At 36.9% G+C, this 23,726-nt stretch overlaps 1 protein-coding gene across 1 annotated transcript in view; it reads left to right on the forward strand.

Annotated features, from left to right (window-relative positions):
- Positions 1–23,726, forward strand: part of TRPA1 (transient receptor potential cation channel subfamily A member 1) — a 52,559-nt gene that overhangs the window by 16,545 nt on the left and 12,288 nt on the right. The window contains exons 5-20 of the mRNA XM_045898994.1: positions 941–1,049; positions 1,222–1,367; positions 1,781–1,917; positions 4,574–4,622; positions 6,574–6,673; positions 7,328–7,428; positions 8,624–8,793; positions 8,879–9,043; positions 11,098–11,212; positions 12,099–12,265; positions 13,635–13,728; positions 17,903–17,962; positions 18,915–19,013; positions 21,683–21,753; positions 22,272–22,434; positions 23,222–23,311. Coding sequence (XP_045754950.1) covers positions 941–1,049; positions 1,222–1,367; positions 1,781–1,917; positions 4,574–4,622; positions 6,574–6,673; positions 7,328–7,428; positions 8,624–8,793; positions 8,879–9,043; positions 11,098–11,212; positions 12,099–12,265; positions 13,635–13,728; positions 17,903–17,962; positions 18,915–19,013; positions 21,683–21,753; positions 22,272–22,434; positions 23,222–23,311 — 1,836 coding nt within the window. The remainder of the gene's footprint in view (positions 1–940; positions 1,050–1,221; positions 1,368–1,780; positions 1,918–4,573; positions 4,623–6,573; positions 6,674–7,327; positions 7,429–8,623; positions 8,794–8,878; positions 9,044–11,097; positions 11,213–12,098; positions 12,266–13,634; positions 13,729–17,902; positions 17,963–18,914; positions 19,014–21,682; positions 21,754–22,271; positions 22,435–23,221; positions 23,312–23,726) is intronic.

Consider the following 23,726-nt stretch of genomic DNA (forward strand, 5'->3'; position numbering starts at 1 on the left):
ATTAAAGCTATTACTAATATTAATGCTAGTGGTACATATATCAGATGGAGAAAACTGGGGGAAAAAAAGTTTGTTCAGTAATAAGGATTTATTGTATAAAGTTTTGTGTATCCAAAAATGGAATATGTACTTAATAAAATCATATTTTTAAAGAATGTAAACTTTTTGAACAAAATGATCACACAGTATGCACATAATTACTTTTGAAAAGAAATAAAACAAAAAAGATTGTCTCTTAAAATGTAAACCAACACTGTCCCTCAAAAGTGAGATTATAGGTAATATTTGCTTCTTCACAGTTTCCTGCTTTTTCAGATTCTTTCCTTTTGTGAAAATAAAAGGCACTTAAAACTGAAGTTCAATGATGTATAAAAAAATGATAGTTGAAAATGATGGACTCAGAGATCAAGGTAACATTCTTTTAGTAGAGAATTTCTACTATGAAAATACCTGATTTTCATTCTTTTAGTAGAGAATTTCCATTAATGAAAATACCTGATTTTCATACTTTAACAAGAGTGCTGGTCTTACCATTTATTAATTTTACATAAATGAGAGGACAGGAATCTGGGAAATATCACTTTATTTATATAAGGTATTGAGCATAGAAATAGGAGAAGTCATGATAATATTTTAAAACACTTCATTAATTCCATTGAAAAATGTGTTAGTTGGAGTATTAAGGTTGATATTTTTATGTCTACATTGTCACTTCATCTTTGGAAAATATAAAGTGTCTCTAGTTCATAATCCTAGCCTCCTTCCAAAATTACCTTCTTGCCTAGATTTCATATCCTACGAAGCTTTTCTATATAGTGTTACCTAGGCACAGAATAATGAAATGGTCTAGGAAAGACCTTTAATTCTTGTTTATCCTTGTGATTTGGGGTTTTACTTGTGTCAGTTGACATTTTTTTGTTTGTTTGTTCTTTTCCTCCAGTTAAATAAAGGAGCTAAGCCATGTAAATCAAATAAATGGGGATGTTTCCCTATTCACCAGGCTGCGTTCTCAGGTGCCAAAAAATGCATGGAAATAATATTAAAGTTTGGTGAGTAGAGGCTTTCATACATTATATACTATAAAGAAACCCATTCTGCTGGATGCTATTTGAAAAATATTTAATAGAGATTATACACAGGCTTTTATATAAGTCTAAATATCCTTTTTTAAAAAAATTGATTTATAATGTTTGTCCTCTTGAATTCTGTTTTCCTCTGAAGGTGAAGAACATGGATATAGCAGACAGTCTCACATTAACTTCGTGAATAATGGAAAATCTAGTCCCCTGCACATGGCTGTTCAAAGTGGTGACTTGGAGATGATTAAAATGTGCTTGGACAACGGTGCCCATTTGGAACTGATGGAAGTAATTGTTCACGTTCTACATGCTGCTTTTATTTAGGGTTGTCATAAATTAGTTTCCAAAATGCTTTATAGCTCTTTTACAGTTAATTCAAATTGCAGCAGGCATTATTTTTTGCTGCTCATGTAGAAGCAGAACAAGAGAATATCCCAGATTTCAACCTAGCCAAAGAATTTTGAGAGCTATCCAGAACACTTGCAAACACAAATACAGGACAGGTGATGATATGGATGATAGTAGAGGTACTGTCAGAGCTGTCAAAAGCTCTCAGACTGCAAGTAAGCAAAATTGCTAGCATGATTCTTACATTAATGCTTGATTTTGTTGACCTGGGAAGAAAAACCTCACAGCTGAATTTAGGTCATATCCTTAAATTTGGACTTAAATATTGATTCTGATATTAAAACTCTTTACAGAATGGGAAGTGCACACCCCTTCATTTTGCTGCCACCCAGGGAGCCACTGAGATTGTTAAATTGATGATATCCTCCTATTCTGGTAGCAACGATATTGTCAACGCAGTGGATGGAAATCATGAGACACTCCTTCACAGGCAGGTTTCCTACCTATCATTGTGTGTACACATTTATAGTCTGCATGTGTTAAATTATACCCTGCAAGGAAAAAGTTAACACTTAGAGTAGCAGAGATTCTATAGTTCAAAAGAAAAGAGCAGAGAGAAAGATCCTGTGTTTCAACTGGAATCTCTATGTTCCTCTGGAATTAGAGTGTTAAATAGAATTTCTTAGAAGAAAATCTCTAGTGGCATGTTCTGGATCATTTCTTAGGCCAGTGGGTATAGGCTCAAGATTAACTTTCTATATGCTCAGGAGATCAACGTACATGCTTTTCTAAGCCTTTTCTTATTTGTTTCAATTCCTTATGTGTGTCTTCTCATTTTTAATAGGGATAATGGAGCAGTTACCTCTGGATGTTCCACTTTTCCCACCTCTTTCTGCTCACCCTCACAATTTTAAGTATTTTCAAACAGTTTTTAGGAAATGGTGGCCAAGCTCCAAACAAGATAAAAGTTTAACAGGAATACACATCAGAGGAAAAAACATCTGAAACTGTAGGCTTACTAGATGCTAGTATGGACTGAGAAGGGAAAGTAAGGAGTAAATGCTTCCTGTGTGAGTGAAAGAAGGAGCTGAGATGAGCCTTCCCTCTCTCTGTCCTTGCCTTTCTCTCCTTCTCACAACTTGGTATTTGCGAATAAAAGATTGGTGATATGAAAATGGCTAGTAAATCAGAATAAAAACAATAGAATAACCTCCAGACTGGAGATTCTCAAATACCTGCATATTAGAATTATGGGGGTAGTTTATAAAATCCCAATGCCAGTTCATAACCCAGATTACATCAGATTCTTTGGGATGGTCTCGGGAACTTTTTAAAACTCTATAAACTATTTCCAGGTTTTAGCCAATTTAGAAACCCCATGATCTGGATATAGTTAAAATGTGTCCATTTGGATCACAGCTTTAATGTACAAGTATGCATAAGGAATTATTTTAGAAAAATAGATCATTTACTTGACCCATATGTGTCCTCAGCCTGGTGACTGCTCTAGTTGGACATATTCAACTTGGACTGGCTGTAGATTTCTTGGACCAGTTCAGTCCAATTCTGATTATTCTAATACTGATCTATAATCCTGGAATGTCCTTCTAATAGCCAATGACATTTGGAGTTTATCTTGAGCTTCAAAGGGAAGTTTGCTCTTTGGGCTAGAATTCTTTTTGTTACCATACGTTGTTCTGACTGAAACGGTAAGCTTTGGAGTAAGGGGAATAGGGTGCCAGCCCTATCTGGCTATGTAACATTCGGCAAGTCATTAACATCTCCCAGCCTCAATGTTAAGATCTACTGAGAATTTGCATTTTTAGCGAACTCCCAGCTGGTGCAAGTGCTGGTCTATGGTCCACACTGAGCAGCAAATCTCTAAACTGGGGAGATAGAAGAATAAATTGAATGGGGCCTTAATGTTTTATTCATTTCCTATAATTGCTAAACCTATTTCATGTAATTTATTTATTTATTTTAAAGATTTTATTTATTTGACAGAGACAGAGATAGCGAGAGTAGGAACACCAGCAGCGGGAGTGGGAGGGGAGAAGCAGGCTTCCCCTCGAGGAGGGAGCCCGATGTGGGACTCGATCCCAGGATCCTGGGATCGTGACCTGAGCCGAAGGCAGATGCTTAACGACTGAGCCACCCAGGCGCCCTATTTCATGTAATTTAAATGTAATACAACCTCTTGTGAATTTGGGGTGAAAATTGATAAGCTGATTCTGAAATTTATATACAAAAGGCTAAGAATAGCTGAGATAATCTTAAATAGGAACAAAGAAAAAAGATCTGCAATAGGAAACAAAGTATTTTTTTTAAGCATTTTATTTGACAGAGAGAGACAGGGAGAGGGAACACAAGCAGGGGGAGTGGGAGAAGGAGAAGCAGGCTTCCTGTGGAGCAGTGAGCCTGATACGGGGCTCGATCCCAGGACCCTGGGACCATGACCTGAGCCGAAGGCAGATGCCTAACGACTGAGCCACCCAGGCGCCTGAAACAAAGTTTTCAATCATTAGTATTAACATTTGTTACAGAGGTGCTTTAATATAGGTTGAAAGTTTTTACTGGCTTTATTAATATTATCCTTATGACTGGCTGTGAAATAATACAAAAGTGACTTCAGTTCTCCCCAAAATTTGTCTTTGGCTTCATGAAACCTTAGGAAAGCTAATGCTGCCTTGTTAACTTTTGGCAAAGAAAGGGCATCTTGAACACTGCAGATGAATTTTAGGTGCATCTTGCATGCAACTGTTTTTATTCCCCATGATTGCAGTGATAACAAACCTGTTCTTTTGTTTTGTTTTAAGCTCTTAGGACAGATGTCACTACTCACTTCACATCCTCATGATGATTTTACAAGGAGAAAATCATTTAACTAAAAGATGAGGAGGAAAACCTTGTGATGTATTTGAACTATTACTATTACTCTGAAAATATGGTCCTCCTCACAACCAATTACAATTTTTTAATAAAATCTTATATTTCAAATTATACAAAATTAATTCTGAAAGGTTATTGATTGCCTAGCATTTTATTATGTTAAATGGTCATTTAAATTGACCTTATGAGTGTAATATAGTAGCTTATTATATTTATATCAGCAGTACCTTAACATGTGTGTCACTCTCTTTTTGCAGAGCCTCACTATTTGATCACCATGAACTAGCAGACTACTTAATTTCAGTGGTAACTATTCCATGGACAGTTTTTTATTTTATTACTATTTCTAGTTGAAAAATCATAAAGTTACAGCCAAGTTTTTTTTTTTTTTTTAAGATTTTATTTATTCGAGACACAGAGATAGAGAGAGAGCATGAGCAGGGGGAGAGGCAGAGGGAGAGGGAGAAGAAGACTCCCCGCTGAGCCAGGAGCCCGATGTAGGGCTCGATCCCAGGACCCTGGGATCATGATCCGAGCTGAAGGCAGATGCTTAACCATCTGAGCCACCCAGGTGCCCCAAAATAAGCCAAGTTTTAATTTGTTGCTTCTCAACAAAAAAGTTTACAAAAAGATGATTGACACATTTACAAATAGAATATAATGTGAATGAATACATTCAGGCCAGACGTCATTGCCATGCAGTTGGTCAGAAGTACCGAAGTGTGCTTTTGATACCTGGATCCACGTTTTTAGTGTTGGGAGTTGGTGGGTACATGGCAGGGACAGTTCTGTGAACCAGTCCTAGAAGAGGGTTAGGCTTTGCAACCCTGCTGACTCTTCCATGCACGAGAAGCTTCGAGGTGGAAGCAGGACAAGTAGCACATGTCGCTTCCACCATTCACTGTAAGCTTCTACCCCAGCTGCCTCAGTGAAAACAGTGAAAAACTGAGAAATTAAAAATACTGTCCAAAGCTTGTTACAAGTGAAAGCACACAATCTTTTTCATTCGAAGAAGTGTACTCAGTTGGCTTTTGAGTTAAATTTTAACAAGTCATTTATACAGATAAATATATGGTGTATTTATTTAAGCCCCACCATATCAACAATGAATGTAATTCCATTTGTAATGTTTATTGTGGGTTTGTTGTCAATAGCAACATTGCAACTGTGATGTTTACATAGAGGAATCCTGGAAAGATTCATTATATGCCGTAGTTTTGTCATGCATGGTTTCCTGCAAATGCAGCCATGTCTTCACCTGGCAAGAGAACTGTGGCAGAACCTCACTAACCAACATGAGATTTTCAAAGGGGACACTGGTGCTGTTGTCCTCTGTATTTGCTGGGTCTGCCCAAAAACAGGGAAATATTCACAGTCGGAGTTTAAGCTATTTTTATTACCTGTCCAAAAGATAGAATTCAAGGGGCGCCTGGGTGGCTCAGTCATTGGGCGTCTGCCTTCGGCTCGGGTCAGGATCCCAGGGTCCTGGGATCGAGCCCTGCATCAGGCTCCCTGCTCCGCGGGAATCCTGCTTCTCCCTCTCCCACTCCCCCTGCTTGTGTTCCCTCTCTCACTGTCTCTCTCTCTGTCAAATAAATAAAATCTTTAAAACAAAAACAAAAAAAACAAAAGATAGAATTCTTTCCATGAACTTTTTTAAGCCTTTGTTTTTGGTCATGTAAAATATTATAACCATAACACGTCATGATAAATACTTTATCATTTAAAATATATATGATTTTTAAATATAAATTTTCTCAAATATTTGGCTAAAATTTTACTTTAGGATCTGAGTTAGTTCAGTTATTTAAGTTCATCTATTTCAGATGAAGTAGATTTTTTTAAAAAGTGAACAACTTCTTGTGAAAGTTTTAAAAATCACATATGCAATAAATTTGGAAGGTTTTTGTATTATGGATATTTAAAAATCTTTTCTTACGTTGAGAACTAAACTATTGCTATAGACCAGAGGATTTTATTTTTATGATTTACATAGTAACACTGATCTGTTGCCAGACGTCAAACAAAAAGTTAGCATGTGAGGATAATTTTTGTTGTTGAAATTGTAAAAGAATGTCTTGATTTCTGATATTACAACATATGAATTATAGGGAAATTCCAAGTAGTTCTGTAGTTATGTGCTTGAGTGCTAGCCATATTATGGATGCTCTATTTTAATGAATTAACATTATTTACAGATTGCAATGTAAGCTAATTTGTTCATAAGCTCTTTGTTGAATAACTTGTTTTATTTTAGGGAGCAGATATTAATAGCACTGATTTGGAAGGACGTTCTCCACTTATATTAGCAACTGCTTCTGCATCTTGGAATATTGTAAATTTACTACTCTCTAAAGGTACTACGAAGGGCCTCGCCAAGCTTTTAGAACTAGTACTCAATTAGATATTAAACATTTATTGGCCATTTATTGTGTGCCAGGCATCAGGTCAGGTGCTGTGAATACAAAGATAAATAGAATACTTTCCCTGTCTAGAAAAATTTTCAGTCCAGTAAGGGTGTGGTATTTAAAAAGATAATTTCAGAACAATAATAGACAACACTTACAAAGCAAGTATTTTATTGCAGGTACACTGCTGAACATTTTATCTACATTCTCTCAATGATTAATCCTGTGATGTAGGTACTGTAACTGTCCCTCTTGTAGGTACTAACCTGATGTGAAGATTACAGAGAAGAGAGCTACTGTCCCTTCTTTTTTCTTGCTATCTAATCTGTCCATCTTTATATTTTATGCTTTAAAAGCTAAGATCTCATGTATTAACATAACAAATCATATATTCTCTACTCCCCCTACACACACACACACACACACACACACACTAAGGTAAACCCATTTTAAATACAGTTTTCTTGTCTAAATAAAGTTTCCTGTAAGTTAATGGTTGACAAAGTTTTAAGTAAAAAAAACTTATTTTCTTAAATTGAAAATCCACCGTAAGTAATGCTTTAAATAAATAAGTAGAAGTTATATTTATATTGTGTTTTATAGGTGCCCGTGTAGACATAAAAGATCATCTTGGACGTAATTTTTTGCATTTAACTGTACAGCAACCTTATGGATTAAAAAATCTGCAACCTGAGTTTATGCAGGTAATATATGTATATGTACATGGATTTCCATAAACTGAGTTGGGTTCAATAGAGAGTACAGTGATTTTGCTTAGTATGATTTTTATTATTATGAAGGCTGATTCTGGAATTTAAAAATTATGTTAAAATAAAGATGCCATATTTGAATATTTATTTACAAGACAGTGGTGATGATTATGATAATGATAACACATTTCACTGGGATTGAATTTTCCAAGTTACCAAGGGTTCCCATATATCCCCATCTATAATGAGTCAGCTTACCATCACTCTTTGAACCATTATGAATTGCATATCAGTGGAAAAGCCAGGTACTTGAGTAAATTAGCAATATTTCAACATCAGTTAAGAAAAATCATTCAACATATTTGACTTGACAGGTTGAAATGTGATCTCCATATTTATATTCACCAGCTCATACTTGCTGAGTGACTATTAGGTGTATCTGAAGTTCATCATATTTTTGTAATTAGATTTTAATATTGTCAAAGTCTTTAATAAAGAATAAAAATACTTTAAATATTTTAAAAATAGAAATTTATTGATTGGATTAAATGCTTATTTGCTCTTTGCTTTTTATTTAATATTCACATAAAAATAAAGTAAATCTGGGCGCCTGGGTGGCTCAGTTGGTTAAGCGACTGCCTTCGGCTCAGGTCATGATCCTGGAGTCCCGGGATCGAGTCCCGCATCGGGCTCCCTGCTCGGCAGGGAGTCTGCTTCTCCCTCTGACCCTCCTCCCTCTCTCTCTCTCTCAAATAAATAAATAAAATCTTTAAAAAAAAAATCAATAAAAATAAAGTAAATCTAATTTCAGCATCTCATCCCTTTTGCCTAACAGAACACGTTAGCATTAAGCTCTTAAGTCTTATTTGGGGGAAAAATGTAAAAGGTGGGCTGAAGTGGGTGGCCTGTAGCAAAATACGTTTAGAAAATGCTCGGTCGAACATGTTAAGTACATTTCTTATTCTTAGGATTTCTCAGAGCCCTTAATACAGTACTATACATTTTAGAAGACTGCATACACCATCATCCATATTTATTTTACTCCAGTACCTTTAAGTTATTTATATTTTTGCCCTCAAGGTATACATATTGATCCTTATTGGGAAATACTGTCCTACAGAATAGTTTGAAAAATACTATATTAGCATGAGAACAGAACCATATTTAGAATATTCATTTTTTTCCATAGATGCAACATATTAAAAAGCTGGTAATGGATGAAGATGATGACGGGTGTACCCCTCTACATTATGCATGTAGACATGGGATTCCTGTCTCTGTAAATAACCTACTTGACTTTAATGTATCCATTCATTCCAAAAGCAAAGATAAGAAATCACCCTTACATTTTGCAGCCAGGTAAGGGTCAGTTTATGTGACATCTGAGCATATCTTCTCTCTGTTTAATATTTGCTTTGAAAACATGAAACCTAATTTTTTCAAGTTACGGGAGAATCAACACCTGTCAGAGGCTTCTGCAAGACCTGAGTGACACGAGGCTTTTGAATGAAGGTGATCTTCATGGAATGACACCTCTCCACCTGGCAGCAAAAAATGGGCATGATAAAGTAGTTCAACTTCTTCTGAAAAAAGGTGCATTATTTCTCAGGTGAGGATATGTGATCAGAATATTTATATATTCTTTTTAATTGGCCATTTTCTGGCTTTTTTTCTATCTTATTTTTAATTATGATAGTTAACTTTCTATCTCACGAAGTACTTTTATCCATCTTATATTTAATCCTCAAAACATTTCTCAAATATTGAAAGGGACATCAGTGTTATTTCTAATTGACAGATAAAGATGTCACGATTTATAAAGTTGAAGACTTCATTTGAGGTCACAGAATAAGTGGCTTTGTGCGAAGTAGTTCTCAGAACCTTTGAAATACAGTTCTTCATATTTTGCTTCATCATGCTACCATCCTTTTATGCAGATACATGTGCACACACACATCCCATACAAATTCAGACTTTTTAATTCAGTCTGATGAATGATGGACATGAAAAGATGCTTTTACACTGCAACACCAGACATGAAGAATTCCTGAATTTCATTATACTTAAAGGAAGTCTAACACAAGGAGCAAAGACAAAATTATTAAGCATTTAAAAATGTAGTATTATTAAATGACATCTTTGTAAAAAAAAAAAAAAAGTTTTATAGAGGTTTGGTGAGCTATTTTCTAATTTTACCAGCACGGAAGCAAAGAACTCATTAGATTAATGTTCAAAAGGCTAATGTTCATTTTTTTTTTTTTTAAAGATTTTTATTTTTATTTATTTGAGACAGAGAGAATGAGAGACAGAGAGCATGAGAGGGAGGAGGGTCAGAGGGAGAAGCAGACTCCCCGCCGAGCAGGGAGCCCGATGCGGGACTCGATCCCGGGACTCCAGGATCATGACCTGAGCCGAAGGCAGTCGCTTAACCAACTGAGCCACCCAGGCGCCCCTAATGTTCATTTTTTTATCAGAGCACCAATCATGCAAAGTAGGGTTGCAGCTGCAAAAGGAATGCTTTGCTCAGTTCCTTCCTCTAAAGGGACACCAGGCAGTGGACATGCAAAGGAGATCCCAAATGGATCCAGGCCAGAGACTTGTTGCTTTTAATTACATCATAATAACTGAAATGGTGAGGTTGCCTTTGCATCCTAAAATAGTTGTTCACTAGCACTGAAATTAAATTGTGTCAGGATCTCATGCTTTTTTTTTTTTTCTATCTCTGATTTGGAAAAATGCCCAGCCTTGATTGTATTTACATCTTGAATTTCTGTGAGAAAGGACAAACATTTTCTAAAGGGATTAAGAAAGCATCTTTCAGGGGAGCCTGGGTAGCTCAGTCATTAAGCGTCTGCCTTCAGCTCAGGTCATGATAGTCCCTACATCGGGCTCCCTGCTCCGTGGGAAGCATGCTTCTCCCTTTCCCACTCCCCCTGCTTGTGTTCCTGCTCTTGCTATCTCTCTCTCTCTGTGTCAAATAAATAAAATCTTAAAAAAAAAAAAAAATCAGAGCACAAGAGGAATGCTCTCTTCAGACCCAACGCTTAGAAGAATAAGTAGCATTAAGCTAAACATCTTAAGACCAACTGTTGTAAGATGATATTATCATTAGCAATACCAGTGGCCATGAAGACTAATACTACCATCATGGAATTTTTTTCTTAAGATTTTACTTTTAAGCAATCTCTACACCTTCTGTGGGGCTCGAACTCACAACCCTGAAATCAGGAGAGGGGTGCTCTACTGACTGAGCCAGCCAGGCACCCACCCCCCATCAAGGAAAATTTTTGATATGATATTCAATTAAAGAATAAAATAAGATTTAAAACAGTGTGTATAAGTACATTACAGCCTTGAAAAAAATATGTACGACACAGACATGCTAACTCTGGTTTTACCCACCCCCAGATGGTTGATAATGTGTTTATGTACTTTTATATGTTAATCTACTAAATTAAAAAATATGTGTGAATCACATTCTAGGAAGGTTATTTAAGACCACTAGGCTTGAAATTAGCTCATTTGTTAGAAATCTGTAATATTTAGTTGCTAGAACTCATTTTGTTGTTGTTGTCATCCGACTCACCTTTCCAATGGGCAGCATCCCTTCCCACGATTCATCTGTGAAGTGAATGCACAGCTTTTTTCTTAACTCTTTAACAGTGACCACAATGGCTGGACTGCTTTGCATCATGCTTCCTTAGGCGGGTACACTCAGACCATGAAGGTCATTCTTGACACTAACTTGAAGTGCACAGATCAGCTAGATGAAGAAGGGGTATGTACTGTGTTCCTCATACCTACCCAGTGTCTTGGCATAGAAGCTTCCAAAATTGCAAGAAAGCCTCCTTCTTAGCCACTCTCTTTCCTTCCTTGCTGCATTTATACTCTTTTTTTGGGTTCTTACTCTGCAGGGGAAAAGAATAAGGAGAATGCCAACGGGGTGGATGCATGTTGAGAACACCTCTTAAGTCTCATAGAGACTCCACAGGCCCATGTAGATAGATGAAACAATTTTCACTATTCCCTGGTGAACCAAGAAAAATGAAGAGGTTAGGGATAAGTTTTCATAAAACTAAGTGTACTGGATTTCAGGACTATCCTTTATTCTGCTATGATGTTCTCCCTCTTTTTATGGAGTGTATTAAAATAAATGCATATTCTTTCATGAAATGATAGAGGGTTGTCACTGCTTTTTGAAATGTCTCTGTGGCAGAATTAAAGACTGGCAACCTTCTAGCAATTTATTTTTTTTTTAATTTCACAAGCCTGTGAAAACCCCAAATCTGGAAATCATTGCTCTAAGACAATAAATCTCTTAGAAGAATTCTGTGTTCAATTCAATATCCTTACCCTGAAAGTTTGTCATTTATCCTTGTGGAATCATCCCACAGCAAAAACAAAATAAAATGAACCACTTTGAATTCCACATATACACACACAGCACCCCTCTCCCTCTCCCTGCTCCCACACGATGTTCGAACTATAAGTTCATTATGCAAAGCCTGATTCTTAACACTGGCTTTGAATTTTATGATTTTGGTATTAACTAGTTAAGTTTGTTAATAATTTATTTTAAGCAGTCCAACAATGAAAGCAGAGAAATAGCCAAAGGATGAACAGCCATTGTTACTGGATTTTCTGTGTTGTATTTTTTCTAAAAGAACACTGCGCTTCACTTTGCTGCGAGGGAAGGCCATGCCAAAGCTGTTGCACTTCTTCTGAGCTCTGATGCTGACATTGTTCTGAACAAGCAGCAGGCCTCCTTTTTGCATGTTGCAATTCACAATAAGCGGAAGGAGGTGGTTCTTACAACCATCAAGAACAAAAGGTATGCTGTCTCCCTATCCCACTGTCATTTAGTGTCCTCTGACATGTGGGATGATAGATATCCTGAGAGGAAACAGGAAAAGAATAAGTTTCAGCTGTTAACCAACATTCCTTAAACATCACTTGTTTACATAAAATATTTAACTCTTTGGGTAGCAACAAACATGTTACTTAACCTCTCCAGTTTTTGGTTTCCATCTGTAAATTATGGGAGCATAGATCGCCTTCATAACACCCATGTAAGACGCATGGGCTTCAGACATGTGTCTAGTCATTGTCTAGCACATTCTGCCCTGATCTGCCTGAATCTGCCCAACATTCTCTTGTTAACAGAAATGTCAAACCTGGATGTTGGTGAAAATAATCTCCAGGGTATATCCATGCTGTTATTAGGGCCATTTATTGGAATTTCTCTTAACACATGATCTTTTGTGATTGTGGATTTTTAAACCATACTCTAGGGAGTTTTAATGATGAAGTTGGAGGGTAGTTTGTCCTACTTTTTGTACATAAACTTTTTGTATAATCACAGAAATGCTCAAGGGGCCAGTGTCACCCAGTCATGGACACACAGGCAAGCCATGTCCTATTCAAGACAGATCAAGCCTGTGTTTTGATCTCAAGATCCCCCTGCTGATCATTTCTTTGAAACGCTAGCCAGTGCAAGTGTGCAACTGGAAGTTTTCTACTTATTATGCAGATATTCTAGATGAATTTTACTGATAGGGTTAACAGAAAATTTGGATACTTTTTAGAAGTAGTCTCTTATGACATAGATCGGATCTTGGAGGTAAATGTCTCTTCTTTACTTCCTGTTGGGGATTTATTTCCCCCTTGGTATCATAAGTATCTTCTTGTTCTGTCCAACTGGATGGTGATGAAGAAAGCAGGCTACACAATCTTCTGGCAGAATCCATGCTTATTAATGTATTTGACACATGTTGTTTTGTAGTTTAATGCAACACATGGTGTATACATGGATTAAATGTTAAATGTTGTGTGTCCAGTACTCTGTTGTTATTGTATATACATGAATGTGACTATCTCTACTCAACATGACCAGCTCATACTATTTCATGATTTCAGGATGAAAAGAAGGTAATAACTTACCTTCTTTAGAAGGCATTTAGAGAAAGAGAATAGTGATTATAACAGCCATCCTGGAATTTGCCCACATTTCTAATTTCCATTAATGGACAAGGATCCTATTAATGGATTGATACTGATTCACAGATTGGTTCCACTGGAACAAATTCAGGTTTCTTCTAAAGATCTAATCTTGAATCTCAACTGGTAGCTTTGTTGTATAGAACAGCAAGATTAAGACCTTGTGTTTGTTTTATTATTATCACCATTGTTATTTTTTACAGATGGGAAGAATGCCTTGAGGTTTTTAGTCATTATTCTCCAAGCAATAAATGTCCAGTCATGGAAATGGTAGAATACCTCCCTGAATGCATGAAAGTAAGCTCTCCAGATAGAACTGCTTCTGGGTATATGCTTGGCATGTAATATAATATGAAGATTTGTTGTTGTAATCACAATGTAAAGAATAGTAATTTTCATTTTTAAAGTAAAGTTTCTAGTTTCCCGTAGGCTATCAATCAGGGAAGTCAGCCAACAAGTATTTAGTAAGGACCTACTTGGATTAAAGAATGCTGTTAGGTGTTGGGTTAGGAAAATATAGGCAACAGATTTTTTTTTTTTAATTTTATTTATTTGAGAGAGAGAGAATGAGAGAGAACACATGAGAGGGGATAGGGTCAGAGGGCAAAGCAGACTCCCTGCCGAGCAGGGAGCCCGATGCGGGACTCGATCCCGGGACTCCAGGATCATGACCCGAGCCAAAGGCAGTCGCTTAACCGACTGAGCCACCCAGGCGCCCTAGGCAACAGATTTTTTTATTCACATGATCCAAGTCTAGAAGAGAGACTACTAATGGTGGTCACTGGCTGAATAAAGCTCTAGGTGGCTTTTTGGAGCCATGCATGTTATTATTTCAAATCTACAGTAGTTGTTAACATTTAGCACCAGGATGCCTCCCTTAAGGACCCAGATATCTGGCTTTCTGTAAAAATCAGATCTGATTACGGGGCCTCCTGCTCACGGGGAAGGAACTGCTGGGCTACTAGCAGCTGCTTCCTTTAGATGGGGCAAACACTACTCCCATTTGGTACACCTCTTCCTTTTGTATACTGCATCTAATGCCTACTGTTGGTTGCCATGTATTGTTATTCTGGTGCAACTGCTCTCCTTATAGTAGAGAGATATTTAGTTGTAGTAGAGATGTAGTAGAGAGAGATGTAGTAGAGAGAGATGTAGTAGAGATGTAGTAGAGAGAGATGTAGTAGAGAGAGATTTAGTTTATGTACAAAAAGTAGGACAAACTATCCTCCAACTTCATCATTAAAACTCCCTAGAGTATGGTTTAAAAATCCACAATCACAAAAGATCACCAGAATAGTAGATAGTAGTAGAGAGATATTTAGTTGTAGTAGAGATGTAGTAGATGTAGTAGAGAGATGTAGTAGAGAGAGATTTAGTTTATGTACAAAAAGTAGGACAAACTATCCTCCAACTTCATCATTAAAACTCCCTAGAGTATGGTTTAAAAATCCACAATCACAAAAGATCACCAGAATAGTAGATAGTAGTAGAGAGATATTTAGTTGTAGTAGAGATGTAGTAGATGTAGTAGAGAGAGATTTAGTTTATGTACAAAAAGTAGGACAAACTATCCTCCAACTTCATCATTAAAACTCCCTAGAGTATGGTTTAAAAATCCACAATCACAAAAGATCACCAGAATAGTAGATAGTAGTAGAGAGATATTTAGTTGTAGTAGAGATGTAGTAGATGTAGTAGAGAGATGTAGTAGAGAGATATTTCTCTATATCTGCCTCTACCCAAACTGTGAAGACAGAAGCCAGCCCAGGGAGAGCCCACATTTCAGAAACAATGGGAAAGAGCTCTTAAGGCTGGCACAGTTTATTCATTTATACTACCTACCTGGCCTCTAAGGACTTCCAAATGTGTAATTCTCTGCTGGATTAAGCATATACCCAGCGTGTGACTGGACTCCTACAACAAGAGAAACACCCATGAACTGTTGAGGATTTGAGTGTATAAGGATGCAGATAAGAGACCTCCTTGGGAAGGTTGAGGTTTGAAGATTGAGACAGATATAGAATAATCAAAAAGAGAGGAAGGATGTCGAGTGTCATTCATAGGGAAAAATATATTCAAATACTGGAGGAGGCAGTGAGACATAGTGACACAGGGGGCATAGGGCCAGGTTCAGAGCCTGATCGTCCTGGGATTTAGTACTGGCTCTGCCTCATGCTGTGCTGCTTTAGGCAAGTCATTTCACCTCTCTGAGCTTCATTTTCTGCTTTTTTTATTTTTTAAAGATTTTATTTGAGAGCGCATGGGCACAGGGGAGAGGCAAAGGGAGAGGGAGAAGCAGATTCCTCATTGAGCAGGGAGCCCAGTGATGTGATGATGCAGGGGATCCCAGGACCCTGGAATCATGACCTGAGCCAAAGACATTTGCTTAACTGACTAAGCCACCCAGATGCCCCCATTTCTGCTTTCTTTACCTCTAAAGAAGTGTTGCTGATCCTGATCTTGCAAAGTGATTACAAAAATTAGACATAAAATATATGAAATATTCAGGATGGTGCTTGGCTTATATTATACATCCTACTATTTTTATACTTCTCCTGTGGTTATTAGTACTATAGCTACTCACTCGTACTATTTTTATTTATTCAGTAAGCACTTAGTTTGTGCTAAGTGCTGTACATGCATTTTTTTAATTTACAATAGAAATTGGAGCCAGTCCAGTCCATAAATTAGCATTTCAGCTGCTTAAATTTCATCAGAGGGCACATAAATATTCAGGATTGAAAATGATCTCAGAATTTCTTACTTAGTAAATCCTTGGAATCTGTCCTAATGAATAATCAGAGGTACAGATTTATATACAGTAATATGTCTGCAGCATTATTAATAATAGTAAAAAATATGTTAGAAATATTCACATATGGAAAACATGGGATAGAACTGAGGAAATTATACCAAAATGTTGATAAGAATTATCACAATTGAGAGACTATGGACTCTGAGAAACAAACTGAGGGTCCTAGAGGGGAGGGGGGTGGGGGGATGGGTTAGCCTGGTGGTGGGTATTAAAGAGGGCACGTTCTGCATGGAGCGCTGGGTGTTATACGCAAACAATGAATCATGGAACACTACATCAAAAACTAATGATGTAATGTATGGTGATTAACATAACAATAAAAATGGAAAAAAATTATCACAATTGTAGGATTATGATTAGTTTTTTATACTATATATTTTCTAGTTAGTTTTCTATAATTTCCTTGTATTTTAGTATTGTGAATTTTTCCTTAAATAGGGTAACTTGGTTTTTCAGTTTAGCCTCACGTGACACATTTGAATAATTTACATAATCCCTCCCCCAGGTACCCTCCCCCCCCCCCAGCCCCGGGCAGCCTAGCTTTATTTTGCCTGTGCTGATGATTATAAAATTCTCAGTCTAAGACTGGCTTCTCTGGTTCTGCTTTGCACACCACTACTGACTAGCTTTGTCTTTATTTTTTTTAATGATGCCTTTTATGACCCTTAGTATCACTGCCTGATCACCAACAGAGATCGAACTTTTTTAAGTCCCCTGGTGCTTGAGGACAGCACTGCCCTCCCAGTGGGGCCTGGGTCTCTGTTTCTCCCCTGCAGAGTGCTGTCCAGTCATCCACCATTGTGTCTTGCAGGTGGGGTTGACCAGATGCCCAGGAGTTTTGGGGTACACACTGGTGGGGTCATCTGAGACTTTGTGTCCAGACTCTGTTCCAGGAGGGCAATCTGACTGAGAAGTATTTTGTTCTCAGGATGATGAATTTGGGCCACCAGAAAGGTGCCAACACACAGATTGGGGGTGACTGAAATTGTTTATGTTAATAGGTACCCCATAAAAATATTTGTCCCTACACACCCTAGAGGTGTGGCTCTAATGATCCCTTAAGCATTCTCTCCTTGTCTAAAGCATCTAGAGGGCCTTCAGTATTGCTGCGTATAACACCTATTCCCCACTGTGCTGTCCATGCTGCTTTGGATGAATACTTTGTCAGTGTTGCTCAGCAAGTGAGATACAGAAACCAACACAGTACTCCATGCTTGAGCAATATGGAAGATGACACCTAGCCCAAAGAAAGACCCCAGTGCTCAGCCATGAGATCACAATTAGAGATAATAAATTATCACTATAAGATGCTGAGCAAAGGCATCCTTTATATATTCTCTAGAAGCCCAGGACATCAAATCTTAGGCCAAACTAATGAAATATTTCTTACTCAAATTTTAGTAAATGTAATTTCATTCTTAAGCATGTGGTACATTTTCTGAATCACTTGGTATTTCTGAGGCATGCAGTGATAGTTGAAACACTTTATATTTTAAACTTTATTCCTTAATGACATGGATTATAGTTTATCTTTGAGGTACTAGAAATAAAGGGAGAGGAAAGGAATATCTTGGGTATAATTTTAGAAAGGGAATCAAATCCTGTCTCTTATGTAGTCTTCTGACTAATATCTTAGCCACTTTTTCTTTCTTAAAGGTCCTTTTAGATTGCTGCATAATACCCTCCACAGGAGACAAGTCTTGCCCAGACTACCATGTAAGTTTATTTTATCATGATAATTTGAAGTTTATTCTAATTCTTTAATGAATATTAAAAACAATGTTACTAGAGTTCCATGATCTCAGAAGATGGCAATTATTGTCTTCATTTGTCATATTATTATATCATCTACTTGTGAGAGGATTTTTCTTCCATTTTCTCCCAATATTTTAATTGTTTCTAATAGCATTATTTAGGGTTGTTTCTAGTCTTCATATTTTCTTTTTTTTTTTTTTTTTTAAAGATTTTATTTATTTGACAGAGAGAGAGCGAGAGCAGGAACACAAGCAGGGGGAGTGGGAGAGGGAGAAGCAGACTTCCCGCCACGCAGGGAGCCCGACGCGGGACTCCATCCAGGGACCCTGGGATCATGACCTGAGCTGAAGGCAGACGCTTAACGATTGAGCCACCCAGGTGCCCCATAGCCTTCATATTTTCTTTAGCAGTACTGCCTGAAGAATGAAGTTCCAAAGATCTAAGTGATCTTTTGAGAGTTCATCTTCTTCCATGACTATGGGTTACAGAAGGTTAGGTAATAGCCTCCTGAGATATTTTTTAAATTAAAAAAAGAAGATTTCTTTCTTTATTTGAGAGAGAACACGAGAGCATGAATGGGGCAGGGAGGGGCAGAGGGACCGGAAGCGGCAGATTCCCCGCTCAGCAGGGAGCCCACCTCGGGGCTCAATCCCAGGACCCTGAGATCATGACCTGAGCCGAAGGCAGAGGCTTAACCAACTGAGCCACCCAGGTGCCCCTAATATAAAAATATTTATTTTTTGAAATTAAGATGAAATAACTTAATCTACATTTCTTCAGACAAAAATGACTCAATTTTATTTGAACTACTTAATTTTCAGCAGAATGATAGCCTTGCATATTTGATTTCTCAAGACCTATTTTGGGGGTATATACTAGACTGTTAATTTTTTCAAAATTTTATCTCCTACAGATCGAGTACAATTTCACATATCTTCAGTGTCCATTAGAATTTACCAAGAAAGTAATACCTGCACAGGATGTTACATATGAGCCTCTTACAACCCTCAATGTAAGTCTGGTATTTTCATTATCAGGTTGTTTCTACATGGGTTCTATAATGTTTTGGTGCAATAGTTCCAGGAAGGGGCCTGGAAAGAATTCCACATTAATAGTTTTAGGTCTCTGTCCCCCATGTGTCCTAACCCTTTATTTTTTAGGGAAGAAAACAGTCATTTTCTATAGTTGCTATGATTTGATCTGCCCTAAAGTTCCACACTCTTGACCACTCTAGTCCTAATGGTCATGTTAAACCTGCCCCAACCCAGAATCCAATAAACCATGGACAACATGGGCTGACAATCAGCACTTGCTCTCCACCTCCGTCAACCTGTATATTTAAGAGTTTCCTCCATGCAAAACCACGGGAAAATTCAAGGCTGACATTTTACAATCATAGCTTCCAAGTCAGCTAACCACTGGGCTCCACAGTAAACTCTGACCTTTCAGAACCTTAGATCCTTCTGGAGGAGTGATCCCAATCTGAAAGCAGGCCCAGCATGCACAGTGTGGACCCAAATTGCCCAAGAGACTTAAGACCAAATCAACTCTTATTCCAAAGAGTACTTTTACATTTCCAGCAGATGGGACAATAAAAACCATGCCAAGATGATCCACTGCAGTCTTAATCAGGGGTCTCAAACTCAAATAGCTACAGAGGAAATAGGTAACAGATGGTCTAAAAGGAGATCGGCTACTAGCATCAACAAGTCGGTGCCATCTGGGAAGGGCAGCCCAGCCTTATAAACACTGGCAACAAATTAACACTGTGTGCAAGCAAAAGAAAACCTATTTGAGGGTTGCATTTCCAAATGTGGCCTAGGGCCTAGATATGTGTTAATATGGTAACCACTAGCCATATGTGACTACTTAAAACTGATTAAAATTAAGTAAAGTTAGAAGTTCATTTGCAGTAACCACATTTCAAGCACTCAGTAGACAATGTGCCTTGTGGCTTTACTATTGAACACAAATACAGGACATTTCCATCACCGCAGAAAGTTCTATTGGACAGCACTGGTCTAGACCAATTGGGAATTTTCATTCACTTTAAATGAATTCATTTCTCTGCATGGAAGCCTTTGGTACAGATCATGGTATCAACCATCACCTAAGTGATATCTAGAAGGCTTACTAAGTACTTGGAGTAGGAAGGATGCAGAGCCCCATGGACTTTATGCCCACAAGGCTGGCCGTGGAAACGACTCTCACATTGGCTTTATGCAAAGCATTTTAGCTCTGCTGGAGTATGTTATGTTTTGCAGTTGTTATTATAGTTCAGACTCAATAGCCAAATGACCTAAAAGTAACTATACTACAGCTATACTTAGAATTTTTGTGTATGTATGTGGAAGTTTTTAAATTGTAATTTAAAGAATAGGCAATACTTCTATCAGGGTATGTCAGGAATGAGAATAGGAGGAAACAAAATCTTTGTAGATTCTAAAAAGTAATAGATTTAATAAAATATAGATTCAGGCAGGACAGAAACCAGTCCCTTGGGCATCTCCCTACAAAGTTAGAACATTCCACACCTCTCTTTCCTCCTCAGGGAGAAGCTAGGAGTTGGGAATTTTCTCTTGATCTCACTGCTTTGTGCTGGGAGAGGGACTGTGGCAAGTAAATGCCATGGATTTTTCTGCTGTCTTTGATGTGGTTCTTCTTGGCTACTGGCTCGCTTGGGGTGCAGGAACCTCTTAACTGGCTTCTGTATTTCTCACAAAGGCAGTTTCCAGGTATTGCTATTAAGTTGATGTCTCTTCTCTCCATGGGTATAGGAGGGCCTGGGACTTCCTGTTCCATCTTGCTGACATCACTTCCTATATGTATTTTTTTTTTTTTTAATATTTATTTATTTGACAGCGAGAAAGAGCAAGAGAGGGGACACCAGCAGGGGGAGTGGGAGAGGGAGAAGGAGGCTTCCGGCTGAGCAGGGAGCCCAATGCAGGGCTTGATCCCAGGACCCTGGGATCATAACCTGAGCCAAAGGCAGACGCTTAATGACTGAGCCACCCAGGCGCCCCCCTATTTATGTATTTCTTGAATAATTAAAAATTAATTTGGGGGCACCTTGTTGGCTTAGCCGGTTAAGCGTCTGACTCTTGATTTTAGCTCAGGTCATGATCTCAAGGTTGTGAGATGGAGCCCCAAGTCAGGCTCCATACTGTGTGTGGAGCCCATTTAAGATTCTTTCTCTCCCTCTTCCTCCTTCCCCTCACTAAGAAAAAAATTTTGAAATAAATACTCATAGTTCCCAATAATTCACGAAAACCTAATAATCTACAAGCTAATTTAATGACTATTTATGTGTACTATTCAAAATTCTTCTAGAGAGATAAGCCTGAGTTTCTTCAAGTAAAGAACAAGCGTGTAGAGCTTCCTTATTTATCTTTAATATCCTTTCCAGTTGTAATTTTGTTTAAGATTAAAATGCTTATTCTATGTCAACTAGTGAGAAATTGAGAGACAAACTGAATCAAATAACTGCATCTGTATAAAATGATTCTCTCTAGCTTGTTTTTGAAAATATACATTCTTGCTGTAATTTTTGATTTTTCGAACTTTCATAAGGAAGTGTTACTTTTACAATATTAAAATAAATTTATAAAACCAGCAAACAGCTTAGTTTGTACTTACTAGTTTAATAGGATTTATTTTTATTGATCTTTCCTTATTTCTCAGGTAATGGTACAACATAACCGCATAGAACTTCTCAACCATCCTGTGTGTAAAGAATACTTACTTATGAAATGGTGGGTATTAAGTAGTATTTCTTTTTAATGCCCCCATTAAGTTTGTTTAAAGCCTTCTAATTAGTTGTTTAGATTTTATTATTTTAATGTTTTACACTTTGAAAAAGACGTGTTGAAGGCAAATTTTGGTATTAAAATGCTGTTCATCTTTGACATTAAATGAAATATTTGGGGGGTGGAAATCCTTATATAAGACATGAAGAAGCACTCCTCCTGGGCCTTGCATTTTAGTGGACGGTGAAGTGAAAGGGGTACCTGAGAAGAGCAATCAACGTGGAAGTCAGAAAATAGGAGCTAAAGTCTCTGTTCTTCCATTACTTGGTGAGAGATTTTACGTAAGTCATGATTTTCTGGGAAGTTGAGATTTCTTTCCCGAAAATGAAAAAAGGTGAATTTGAAGATCTTGGTTCTAAAGTTCAATGAATTTACCAAATAGATTTCTGAGAGAGATTATAACTACTTTTTCCACTTTTTATCTTATGCATTTTTTTTGTTGAAATTGTGATTAATTTTTGTAGGTTGGCTTATGGGTTTAGAGCCCATGTTATGAACTTAGGATCTTACTGCATTGGTCTCCTGCCTATGACATTTCTTGTTATCAGTATAAAGCCAGGTATGGCTTTCAACTCAACTGGAATCATCAATGGAACTAGTGATCATTCAGAAATCTTAGACACCAAGGTATTTTCAATTGGTCTTTATATTTCAACTTTTTAAAATAAAATTATTATCAAAAGTGTGGTTTTTTCCTTAGAAATACTAACCCCATAATAAATCTGAAATATGAGGACTTTATTATAAATAGACTGTAGAATTCATATATGAACAATTTCTCCCAAAATCCTTTGTGGAATGAGAGGGACTATAAGTAAATAGGTCAATAAATGAGTTTGTAAATTAAAGAGAATTGACATGTATGAGATACTAGTTTTAATGCTGGAGTTTAAAACTTTAAAATAGGTCTACAAGAAAGCAGATTTGTGGCTGTCAGGGATTTTGGGTGAAAAGAAGTGTTTCTTAGTGGATACAGGGTTTGTGTTTGGGGATGATGAAAAATTACGGAGCTAGATGATGATGGATGGTGGTGGTAGTTTCCTTCATGTCACAGAATTATACATTTTGAAATGTAAATATACATGTAAAATGTAAAACTTTGAAAATGGTAAATTTTATGTTTATGTGTATTTTACCATAGTAAAAATTTTTTTTATATAGGTCTACAGATTTCATATTCTTTTAGAAATCGTTTGGTAATTTTTGAACCTCTCTTAGAAAGGACATTATGAAATGGGTATGAGTTGTCTTTATATTGGTATCACAGTAATTTTCTGTTTAAAGCAAATATAAACAGTGTAGGAATGAAACAGAAGAAAAATGAAATATTTAATAGTGGAAATTATGAAGACGCTTAAGTATTGTTTTATTTGATATCCTTCATAATGGTTTGTTTTGTATTTTTCTGTTTCAGAATTCATATTTTATAAAAGTTTGCATGATTTTAGTTTTTTTATCAAGTATATTTGGATATTGCAAAGAAGTGGTCCAAATTTTCCAACAGGTACACAATACATTTTGTATCTCTAAAGTTGCAAATATTTTAATATGCAGAACATAAATTGCTGAACTATTATTGAAGCAATATATATCAGAATAAAATCACATAACTTGACAAATGTATAGATTGGAAATACCAAGCATAAACTTTTCAAACTGTAGAAATCACATGATTTTAGATAAGACTCCTGCATTGAATGGTGCGTATTTGATAAATCTGAAGTAAGGATGTTCCCGTTGTACTAGTCCATATGGGTCTGCTTGGCTACAAATGAACTTATGAATGACTTTTCTGTATTTTCTCTGATATAAGTTAGATATTTTGCTAACATAATAGATTTTGAATTTGATACTTTTAGTAACAATTTATAAAGAACTTACTTGGTCCATGACTCCATTTCAAATGGGTTTTTCTTTGA

The sequence above is a fragment of the Mirounga angustirostris genome, unplaced genomic scaffold (assembly GCF_029215605.1).
Source record: "Mirounga angustirostris isolate CCGP_5_RB_7025 unplaced genomic scaffold, mMirAng1.0.hap1 SCAF_4, whole genome shotgun sequence".
Taxonomy (NCBI): domain Eukaryota; kingdom Metazoa; phylum Chordata; class Mammalia; order Carnivora; family Phocidae; genus Mirounga; species Mirounga angustirostris.